General features: G+C 42.5%; 1 protein-coding gene across 8 annotated transcripts in view; it reads right to left on the bottom strand.

The window, feature by feature from the left end:
- Window positions 1-6,082: 6,082 nt before the first annotated feature.
- The window catches only part of st3gal3b (ST3 beta-galactoside alpha-2,3-sialyltransferase 3b), a 77,230-nt gene continuing 71,290 nt past the window's right edge, over window positions 6,083-12,022 (bottom strand). For all 8 annotated transcript variants that reach the window (XM_042497151.1, XM_042497148.1, XM_042497147.1 and 5 more), the window contains one exon: window positions 6,083-10,464. In XM_042497151.1, the coding sequence (XP_042353085.1) occupies window positions 10,375-10,464 (90 nt within the window). In that variant the 3' untranslated portion in view covers window positions 6,083-10,374. The remainder of the gene's footprint in view (window positions 10,465-12,022) is intronic.

Genomic DNA, 12,022 nt, shown 5'->3' with positions numbered 1-12,022 from the left:
TCTTCGTCAGTGTTTACACTCCCTGATTCATAAATGTCGAGCGTTTCACTATATTTCACTTGTAGGTGAAAGTACGCAGAGAGTTGATGCATGGACGGATTATGAGACAATGGGCCCCTGGGCACAGACATGTGAGAGGCCCCTCGCTCTGCTCACACAGGAGCAAGACACTCAAACTGAAATAGATACAAAATTACGACAAAAGGAGCAGCCAAGTCTCTTTGTGACCAATTTGTATCTGTTTGCGGTTGTTTTGTGTCTCTTTGTAAACGTTTAGTCCGTCTCTTTGGTCATTCTGTGTCACTGCGTAGTCAAATTGCATCCGTTTGTGGTCATTCAGCATCTATTTGTGCATGATTTGTGCCTCTTTATTAATACATTTTCAGAAAAATATGAAAGTTCTTATCAGTCGCTCTGCTATTTCTCAGATCAGAAGTGAAATTGGCAAAACTACTTGTTCATCCAACACATCACAGGGGCATAGGTGGGGGAGGGGGCACGACACACAAATAACCCAAGCCACATCATCAGTTAACAGTACAGAGTTGCCACTTTTGTATGTATTGATATATGCTACATTCATCTAAACCTTATAGTCATAATGACATTTAAATCATGATGAAAGGTTTTACTTCTGTTTTTGTTTTTCTGTAACACAACTGGTTCAGTTCTGCGGTTTTGTCTATGCGCTTCAGTAGAGAAAGGTGAAGCTGTCCATATGGACAGTATTTCAGGTTTCCGCGTAAGAATAGGATCAGTGTGTGTTTTATGTCTTCTTCTTGGTGACGTTGTCAACAGTACTATAACCTTCGCTCCTGCAACATTTACATACAACAATAGTTAGGGAGAACACTCTTATATCGAAGACTTGGCTATGCATTTTCACTGTCTTGTTTGTAAACAATTACACAAAGACCCATCATTCTGACAGCACCAACATTCATTGATATAAATGTTTACTTTTGAGAGATAAATTAAGGATTTGGGGTTAAATTTTTGAGCTTTTGGAAGTCATCCATTGTGTGGTTCTATTTGTACAAATTGTTTTGAGAAATGGACTGACTCGCAAGTACACCAAAGCAACTGAGATCAGGTGCAAATTCACAATACTTGCTCTCTGTGACCGGAAAAGAAAAAAACAGCAAACGTGCATTGCTTGGTGCAGAACATACACTCAGTGTCTCGTCATGCAGCTTGCTTTAGTAGCAGATTTGAAATTTGCAACGAAACCATGAAAGGAAATTAAAAAAGACAAAACATGATTATAGTGTTAGTAGTAGTTGCTTGCCATCCCCTGCAGTTGGCTTTTCAACAGTGTGGTATTTCATGGTGAGGTTATCACGTCAGCCCTAACCTCCATGCCAATTTTCAGAGGGTAGAAACTAAAGTTGCCAAAGGGTGGGAAAGCTTTTGCGGACCAGCCAACCCACAGAGCTTCTGATTGCAGCTCAACTGTTAACAGTAATAGTAACAGGGGCTGTGGCTCAGGGGCCCATTGACTGGTTGTGCACATGCATGATTGATTGTGTGCACCTGTAGGCCACACACAGACACACACACACACACACACACACACACACACACACGCATGTTTACCACCCTGGTGCATGTGTTTACCCAGTCAGTCCAGCCCTGACCTTGCCAGACTATGTCACCTGCTGTCAGGCCTGAAGGATGGGCAAAGGAGTCCAGACACACCACAGACCCTCTGCTGACTGCACCACAAACCGAGCACCTTTCACCGGCAGAGCTTCCAGACACTCTCCACCCCTCCGCCTTGCAGGTTTGTCCCGTTCTGTCCTGCCACCCCACTCCACCCACCCACCCTTCGGTGCACGAAAGGCCCTCCAGCTGTGGCACTCCCTGCAGGGCAAACACTGAGGCCCGTCGAGTACAAAGGCTGGGTAAACAGCTCCTTAGCTTTCGTCTATGGGCCCACTCTCCACGCAGAGGCAGAGACAAATGCAGGGAGGATCCCTGGTCTCTGCCACAGCACTATTAATAGTAACAACCAACAAGGCAACAATGCACACAGCTGAGGTGCATGACATGCAGGAATGTAGCGTCAGATAATAAGGATGAGCTAAAGAACAACAGGCAGCAAGAGAGTCCTGCTAGGGTCATAAAAATCAAATATTTGTGCCGCTAAGATCCAAGATGAGTGAAAAATGGCTTTTATTACCCAGAACAAGCCGGTTTTACTCCTTAAACACACATTACCACACACATCAAACTGACTTGGCTGCCAAAAACCGCCAGTCCACCTCTTAAAAAGATCAGATAATAACCTCTGGAGTGAAAAATGTCCTCCATAAAATGAATCACTGTGTAAACTGTAAGTCAGCAGAGTTACAGCAGACAGCACCGCACTGCAACCAGGACTACAAATTCAAGAAGTGTGTCTACATCATCCATCACGGCGAGCAGTGGCGATGAACTTGTTTGGCATTGTGAGGGATTTGCAGAGCGACACTGTTTGCACACCCACAGTTAAACCCCGAGCAAGCACAACACACATATCTTCAGGACACACACACACACACACAAACACGCAAGTTTAGTTCCTGGCAAGCTGCAGGGACATGATGGCTGTGGTGGAATTTTTTCATTTCCTCAAAAGAATATAAAACTGAATTTATGAGAAGATTTTATAACAAGATTTTTTTGATTTTTATCATTTATTTGTCTGGTGAAATTTAGCTCTCTGAGAGATGTACACAGCTGTTCCCATGGATACAGGGTGCTGGTTTGGGCCTTTAGAGCTGCTGAGTCCATCCAAGTTCAGGTCCGGATGGGGGAGAGGGTGGATGGTTTGGATTTGGGGTGGTGATGCTGAAGGGAGAAGGAGAGTGACTGTTCCAGATGTGATGGACAGTTTGAGGGTATTTTAAATTCCCTCCAAGGTTTTTCCGATTTTCGTCTGGAGGCACAGGTCACAGGTTCTTCCTCTCCGTCTCCTCTGTGCTCTCTCCATCCAAAGGTGCCTCTCTTTTCCTGGGCCTGTTCCAGCTTTAAAAGTTTGTTTTCACTTTGCAAGTGGGAACTCCCCTCATCCAGTACACTGTCCAAAGCCCTCAGGCCAAATCTGTAAAACAAAGCTAAATCTGTGGGACAGCCGTGATGAGGTTGGAAGAGCACAACAGCTAACTCCATAACAACGTGTTTCCACATTAGCCCAAACGAGTGAATAAAGTGCAGATAAATCTGCAGTAATTTACATTTCATCAGAGCATTTCAAAGCTGCGTCCCCACAGGCATCCTCCAGATTTGTTGTATCACTGTTCATACAAACAAATCATAAAGCAACATGTCAGCATGCGGCCTGATTAGAGGCGTTATTATGTGGATGGATGGAGGGTGAGCAGAGTGCACAATGGGGAGCTACAGCAGTGTGCACTAAACCTCAGCATGTCACTCTGGCTTCAGTCTTATCTCAAGGAAGTACAGCGGAAATGATAAGTTGAATAATCAAAAATGAATCAGCGACAATTCTGATTATCAGTAAATCATTAAGGCATTTATTAAGCAACAAGACTAAGAGTCTGCAGTCACAGTGGCTCTGTGAGGCTGAACTTAAGTCATAGCACTGCCCTGAGCTAAATGCTAACGTCAGCATGCAATCATGCTCACAGTAGTGATGCAAGAATGAGTCCTAAAACCCAGAAAAGATTTAGCATTTCAACGGGGTTTGTATTTTAGCCTTCTGGTTCCTGTGTCTCTAAATCTTTTTGTAAATTGGGTTTTTGGTTAGATCTCTGAAAAATCAATAACCAAAGTCAAGAACTTAAAATCTAATATTGTATGCAAACATGAAGGAGAAGCCAAGTCTGAACATCTAAAATGTCATGACAAAAGGGTAAACTGCATCTTCTGATGAAAATCATGTGACGACTGAGAGCTCCAGAACAGCTACTAAAGGGACTGTTATTGTAAATATGCGGAACTTATTATTATTTAGTGATTTAATTTATTTAATCCAAGATTTTGGGGTTTTGGACTACTGGTTTTGACTAAATTGAAGCACTTTGATGTTTGGGTTCTGGGAATTTTCACTATTTTTCAGAATTAAACAATTGAAAGTTACAATTAATATGAATAAAAAACTGACAGATCAATCTATAAAGACCAATACATAAAGAGTTAGTTGCAGGCTACAAATAAAAATGGTATTAGCGTTACTGAACACTATGTTGTCAGAGTCATTGCAAACTGCAACTGTGATGACATTTATCTATTTTATTTTATTGTTGTAATTCAAGCAAGGTGTTACAGAATGCGCTCTGCCAGAGCTGTATAAAACTGTACTTTCTCCTCATATTTCACCCTAAAGGCCACATGGCTGACGGAGAAGTGTTTTCTAACTTACAGATGTTTCTGACTTGCTTCTTGCCTGAGAGCACTCGTTTGTGCGTTTCCATCGCAGCGGGGCAGACAAACAATATGAAACACTAAAAACAAGGTCTTGCCATCTTTTAACAATTCAGTTTCAATTTTTAAGTTTTGTGTCACTGTGGAACATATATTTATGGATCTTCGCTAGCAATTATCATTTCAAACTAAAAGCTTTAGAGGCGGTCGGGACAGGAGGAGACACTTTGTGATTCAGGTGCATGACTGTATATGTGTCACATCCACAGACAAAGGTAATCTGACAGAATGTGGGACAACACGTAAAGAAGGAAATGTTGTTTTCCTTCATCTCAGCTGACCCGACATTGAGTAAACAGAGGGAGAAAAAAATGGGTGCCTGAATGGGTGTTTTCTCTCCCCGTTCCAACTCTTTTACGAGGAGTTTAAATTTCAGGCCCTGGAGGTCATGGCCCCTCCGTTCCAATCCTACTGAGAGGAGGTGGGGCGGGGAACCTGTCGCCGAGAATAAAAGGCCCGTCGGCTGAAGAGGTGCAGGCGTGCTCATACCCCTTTCCGCTGGACAAACAGGAACGACCGCCTCCACCCGGCCGACCGAGTCAGCTGCCTCGGGGAGATCCCAGGTGGCAAATATCCTCCTGCTGCGGGGAGAGAGCATAGGATCCCACCCTGCGGAGGTCAAGAAATCTGTTGAGTCAGAGTCGCCTTAGTGAGGTGGTTTTGGTAACCGGCGAGGCGTGACTTGTGGGGGCCGAAAGTTTCTGGCACCCCATTAACAGCAGGATGGGACGGTCCAGCGGTGCTTTAAGGGCCCTGAGCGTCTTGTCTTTTTTCACCTCACACAAACACTGACTTACAGCAGCCACAGCTGGACGGCCAGCTCTCGCTCATTCCAACAACGCTCGTCTGCTTTAACTGTGATGTTGTGGTGTGTGAAAGTGAGTGAGAGATTCACGGCTGCAGCTGAATAGCCCGTGTGTTTATTGTGTGCGAGCAACAGGTCTCGAATGGGTCCCTCGTGGCTACGGCAATGAAACAAGATCCGCCTCAGGGTTGAGCAGGTGACGAGAGAGAAATACACGGCGCAGGGATGGGAACAGACAGCAAAATGGAGCGAGTGAGGAGTGGGTGAGGGGAGAAAAGTGAGAGTCAGAGAGGGACACCGAGTGCGACAGACATAAACACACAAGAGAAAGAAAAGAGGAGTACATTAGGGAGGAAGTCCGGTGAATGGAGGATTGAAAAATGATTTCCTCTGGCTCTGCAGGTAGGAGATACAGAGTACAGAGCAGGAGAGGAAATCCCCTTCTCCACACGCCTCCGTTCCATCTCTTCATCTTCACTGTGAGCTCCCTGCAGTTTGTAACCTCAGAAACACACCAAGTGACACACAGACAGTATAATACCTGATGCATGCTGCATAACATGAAGCCTCCTTCAACTGTAAGTGGCACTGAAGGCCACACTGTGCTTTGAAAAGTCATCTGCCATAAAGATCAGGCTGCCTGCTGTCACATTCTGACAAAAGCAAGGATGAAAATCACTGCACATCTGTTGAGATAAAACAGAGACTATGAATACATCAAAAATATTTACTGTAGATACTGAAAATTCACAGTGTACAGAAACATGTATATACAAAAAGACAAATACAAAAAAAGAAAAAAAAAATCCAGGTGCTCCACAGAATCAGTGAAACATGCAGAGACAGATATCCATTACAAACTTATTTATTGAGTTGCAGAAAGCCATTTATAACTGTATATAAAAAACAAACAGTAACACCTTTGATCACTTTTACTTCCTTCTGATGATGGTGAAATTTAAAAAAAAAAAAAAAAGTTCATAAATATGATGAAAGACAAAAGCGAATACATTCTGCTTTAACATGAAGAGGTTATGAAGACGAGGCGATTTGGGTCCAATCCATTTGAACTCCAGCATGCGTAAAATCTCAAAACCTAGAAAAAGAGGAAGAAAAAAAAAAAAGAAACTCCAACTGAGGGTCTGCGTAGTCTCAAAGCTTTGAAGACCATACTGGTGGTTTGGTGTGTTTTAGCCCGCTGACTACATATATTTTACTTAATTAATGACCATCTTCCAAAACATGCAACGAAATTTTTAAATTGATTCTCTGCCACTGGTTTCAAATGATTTCACGACGCTATAAATCTAACATGTCCCATGATCTATGACAGTCTCATATATTTTTTGTCAAGTCACATTAAAGTGATACGACCCTGTGGCGGTCAGCAGGGACAGTTTCAAACTCTCCTCGCATTTAAGGATGTTCAAACATTCAAGCATTAAAGAGGTACTCCAGTGATTTGGCATTGCACATCCATAAAAATGGGAGCCTCACAAGAGACTGATTACAAAAAAAAAATCAAAACCGTAGCAGCAGAAAGCAAAGATATCCTGACTTTTAGTCCCTATACAAGTCAAGCTCCAAGAACACCAGATCCCACATTGTCTCAGACTTTCGAAAGCTCCCTCCAGAGCCACAGAAGACATTAAGCAAATGTTCTTACAGGCTGAGTAGTTCTCCTCTTAACCACAGCATGTATATAAAGCTATACACTGCATCTCCCCATCCTCAACAAAAATTAAGCCAAAAAGTCAAAAATTTCTGGTACGAGCGCTGTGATATCATTTGGAGCATCAGTGTGTGCAGTTGCAATCGAGGCCATCGAATTAAGGCTGGGACACATCTTTGACCCGCTGGGAGCTATGAGGTAAGACGCATGCTCAACATCATTGGAAATGAGATGTTGGAAGGTAACAGCAGTAGCAGTAGAAATAAAAGGATGCTGTCTGCTTAGGTTTGCAATAGGTGCACTTTTTATAGCCTCCTCGACCTGACAGAACTTTTTGGTGAATAGATGGCAGCCGATATTCCGTAGTACGTTTTCATATTGAAAGCATTTGTTTATGGTGTTTCATTAAGAACTTTTTCAATAATTGCACAAATGTAATTCTCACAAATATTGTATTTCATTGTATAAAATATAATACGATCCAAGGCCACCTGCAGACGCCTTAGCGAAACGAATCAATAGTCACCATGTTCTATGTTTGTGAGAAAGCTATAGAGCCTTTCGAGACCTGCAGATCAGATATTACTGCGAATGAGTTGTACCTCAATGCAATACTTTTAACTTAATTTGAAACATTCCTGCACATACATTATTCCTGCTATGGCTTCACTTTTAGGGAGCTGTAGTGCAAACTTTCTTTATACAATCATTGCTCATGAGGGGTACACTGAACTTCATGTGTAAAATTGGTGGAGAGTGCCCCTTTAACAGCAAGCTGCCGAAAACCATGGTATCAGTGAGCAATGTTGCAAACAAACATCAGCAACCACGGACAAAGCAAAGATTTCTTGCATTATAACGGCTGCTGTTTAGCAGCCAAAATTTAAAGTTTTGGGCTAAAACATGCAAAACAACCAGTATGGAGCTTCAGGTCTTCCCAAACTGTATATACTGTATACATACAGCACAGATATGAAATGGACTGGTCCCAAATCACAGAAATGAGATGTGACCTGTGCTGACCTGGAGCTGTTTGTACATACCGAATCAGCTGCGGTTACTTTGTCGCGTCAAACTCCTCGCTACAGTTTCCAGGTGATGAGGTGTAAGGCACTGAGAGCGCCTCTTGATAGTGCAACGGTCAGCTGTACCTTTGCTCTCAACAAAAGTCCCAAATTGGGTCTAGTTTCCAAATAAGTGATCCATTCCTTCAAACCCAGTGGAGCCATTCTGACTGGGTAGGACAAGCTGCTGCTGCACGATCCCAGCGGTGTTTGTGAAAACTAATCAGGAAAAAGAGATGGAGCGATGTAACAGATGCAACAGCAGCAGCTCACTGAGAATAATGGAGGTGAAGCCGTGTGTGTACAACGTACTTTAAAATAAGCACTTCCAAAGAAGTAGAAACAGAAAATGGGTGAAAATCTCATTGAATTGTCATTTGACAAAATCTGTAAAACAAAACCCTGCTTTGGTCAAGCAGTATTTAAACGCAACATCACTACACATAAAGATGATTATCGCATTCATTTGATGACAAAAAGGAAAATGTAACATTTTGACATTCTCGCATTGTTATGTTGTAGGGAGGTGGGGGGGCAGAAGAAGAAGCAAAAGGGTTGATTGTGTAATACTGAACACTTTCTATGTTCATGCAGTGTTGAAATACTGAAAAGTATGTGGCAGAACCTTCATCTGCAAAGTGCAAAGGCCTGATCAGCACATGCAACATGGTAATTTGGGACCGATGAATTTTCACCTCTAGATCATCTGTAAATGAAGAAATGTTTCATATGTGTCTGTTGTTAGCACAAACTGCATAAAGCACAGAATAAAGGGCTGCTGTCTACCAACATTTTATTACTGAATCCATTGATGAGTCTGTTTTTATTTGGCTTAATCACAACACTGCTTCTGCCACAAACTTAAAAGATGATGCAGTCTCTGAGGAAGCACATGGCGGTGAAATCGAAAAGAAGGAGAAAAAAAACACAAACTTTGCATTTTTCTTTAACAAAAAAAAAAAAAAACAGAAAGCAGGCCTGCCTGTGACCAAAACGCTGGGACTTAGTAACAAGAAAAAATAAATAATTAAAATTAAACTAAAAACAAAAATATATATATTTATATTCTACAATCTGAGATTCCACCATTTACTGAAGAACAAGAAAATCTGCAGCAACAGGAGGTTGGAGGAGGGACCCGACATACAGAATCTGCTCTCCTTGACCAGGACACGTTACTGTATGTCTGATGAAGTGATGAAGACAGTACCGTGACATGACTGAGCCGAGAGGAGGAGGGATTTACAAAGAGACAAAGAGGTGCAGGAGAGAGATGATCAGTGTCCGAATTTAACCTTTGGGCTTACCTGCCAGAACTGGTAAACTCGAAACAAAAAAATCCTACGATTAAAATAATTTACACAGACCAAAATATACATTTTTCCTGATAAGTGCTTTCAATGCTATTTAATGTAAAGAATCTTTAATCTTTATTTTCCTTTCAGTGACCTCTTACCTGATGTGAGCAGTCGCATGAGGACAACACACACAGCTGCTCTGTGTGGAACCAACTTAACAAGCAGAAAGAACCTGCTTAATGGATGCAGACAAAGACTTTACAGAGAAAACTGCAAGAACTGAAGTCTGTATTTTACTAAAACACACAACTGTTCGTGTCTCAAAGTGACACCAGTCTGTGTGGCACTGTGACCCCCGCTGATTTATCTACTGTCATCTGGCTCGGCAAGTGTTAATTTTGGACCCTGGACAGGCAGTAAAAAAGTGAATGAATGAATGAACCCATGGCGGGGGGGGGTTGGGTGGGGGGGGGGGCTGCTGCAGCTTGTTAAAAAGCACAGTAAAAATCTTTGATATTTACACTGAGGAAAGTGAATACATTCAGGCAGCAAAAGGAGGAGGACGGCCTCTCCCCTCTACGAGGTACGTTTGGCACTGCTAATACTCAACCCATCCCCGCACACGCTCTCCGCTACAGTCCTCGTTTCATTCCTCTGTCAAGTTAGCCAGTGAGTCAAGCTAAATCCTGACGTCTGTATGTTGACGGTCACCTCTGCTCTGTACTATTCGTTCATGTGATACTCCGAGGGTTGAAGTGGTAAACGCTGAAGCGCGGGGCCGGCAGAGCTTTCCTGCGACTGTCTCTCAATGAGACCGGGTAGATCCAGTCCTCCCTGTGTCCACCCACCCCCCCTCCGCTCCCTGCTTCAAACAGCAGGAGTCTTTGGTTCAGAAGGCACATGTGTGCATCTCCCCACAGAAAACCTCCTGTATCTGTTTTTATTTTTTTTTTAATTATCTCCTTTGATATAAGAAACCCAGACAGTGACCAGGCCACCCGGATTCTAAGGGTTCTTTCTCCCAGAGTCGATCCATGTCTTCTCAGTTTCCTGTTTTGTAGTCCTTTGGGAAAGGCAGAAGGAGACTGTGGGTGTGTGTGTGTAAACTCAAATACCATTGGTCAGGTCTGTGATGATGTTGGCCTTCACCAGCTTGCGGAGGAACTCCTTCTCCTTGGATATGTTGTGTGTCCATGACTGTGAGAGAATCAGAAGAAAAATTAATCAGAGTAGGCATGTCCCAATAAAGCTTTTTTTTTTTTTTTTTAGCCCTGATCCCATCAGAGTCATCTGATGCAGATACAAAGTCCAGATCCAATACTTGTATTTACCTGGATAATACAGCCGCACAGTGCACGCTTCACTTAGTTTAAAGTTATTCAAATAGATCCAGTGTATATGCATGACAGTTTAACAGCTCCGCAATGGAATAAAAAAATGTCTTCATCCAGTTTTTTTCATTTTATTTTTAAAAAATAAGTAAACAAACCAAAAAATTGCCTTCAGAATTTTCTCTCAAATCCACTTAGTGTACCATTGTAATAAAAGTGCAGAACACTATAAATGAGTAATATAATCACAATTCCACTTCACAGTTGCTGAACTTTAACATTCCCAGTCAAAACAAATAAAATTGTTCAAAATTCTGCTTAGTACAGCATTACAGTAAAACTAGTTTGCTAAAAATGAACAAAAAGTCGAAGTTAAACATGAAAAGCAATCAGTTTATACTTGGAGTACCAGCATTACAATAACACCTGAATATCTGCCGCAGATCGTACTCTACATTTATGACACCTGTGTGACGATGGATGTAAACAAATAATCGGGCAGGGCATTATGCTCAAAAGAATCAATCCCGATCAATTAAAAAAATGCACTGATCGGACCCAATACTGATCTTTCCAATCCAACTGGGACATCCCTAAATCAGACTGATGCTAGAAATAACCTGCAATCATTGTGAGAATACTGCTACATGCACTGAAGCCTGTCCGTACGTGTGGGTGTTCATGTGTGCATATATATGAGTTAAGCCACACTGGGTCAGCTTTCCTCCCTGCTGTGCTATGAGGATTCAGTCCAGTGGGCCGACGTGTAACCAGAGCCGATGGTTCCTGTGCAGTGCTTTGGGATGCAGAGACTGAGGAGCAGCCAGAGAGCAAATGAAGGAGGCAAAGGGTGGAGGAAGAAATGTACAGGAGGGAATAGGAGGAAGAAAAAAAGTGGAGAGCTACAGGAGGTTGGGCCCTGCAGCTGCCTCTGAGTCGATCCTGCTGGTTCAAGATTAGTCCTGTCTGGGTCGGACCTCCTACCTCTACGTGATGGGTCACAGCAGGACCAGGAGGAACAATAAGCTACAGTTTTATTGGAATTAACATAACAGCGCTGTGATGTTTGAGTCCAACTGATCCATTTTTGTTGTAAAATTATATTAGTGAAAGGAAAAAAAGGCCTTTAGGGAATTTAGTTCCCAAGCCTCTGGTGGAGACGCAAAGACACAGCTAAAAATTATGAGCTCGTATAAATAGAAAGTCACGTAAAAATACAAGTCGGGGACAGAAAGAGCTTTGTTAGCAGTAATATTTAGGAATAAGGACCAGGACCAGTTAGCATTCGAACACTGTTGAAATTCACATGTAAATGTTTATGCTTTTCAATATGTTACATCTGGATGGCTAATTATCTCACAAGCCCGCTGTTCCACTGTTCAGCCATGTGTATAGGTACTAACAGAGTCGAATCAAGGTCTGTG

This window comes from Plectropomus leopardus, chromosome 12 (assembly GCF_008729295.1).
Source record: "Plectropomus leopardus isolate mb chromosome 12, YSFRI_Pleo_2.0, whole genome shotgun sequence".
In the NCBI taxonomy this organism is placed as follows: Eukaryota; Metazoa; Chordata; class Actinopteri; order Perciformes; family Serranidae; genus Plectropomus; species Plectropomus leopardus.
The sequence above is the reverse complement of the archived record's forward strand: the minus strand, read 5'-3'. Positions and strand labels throughout refer to the sequence as shown.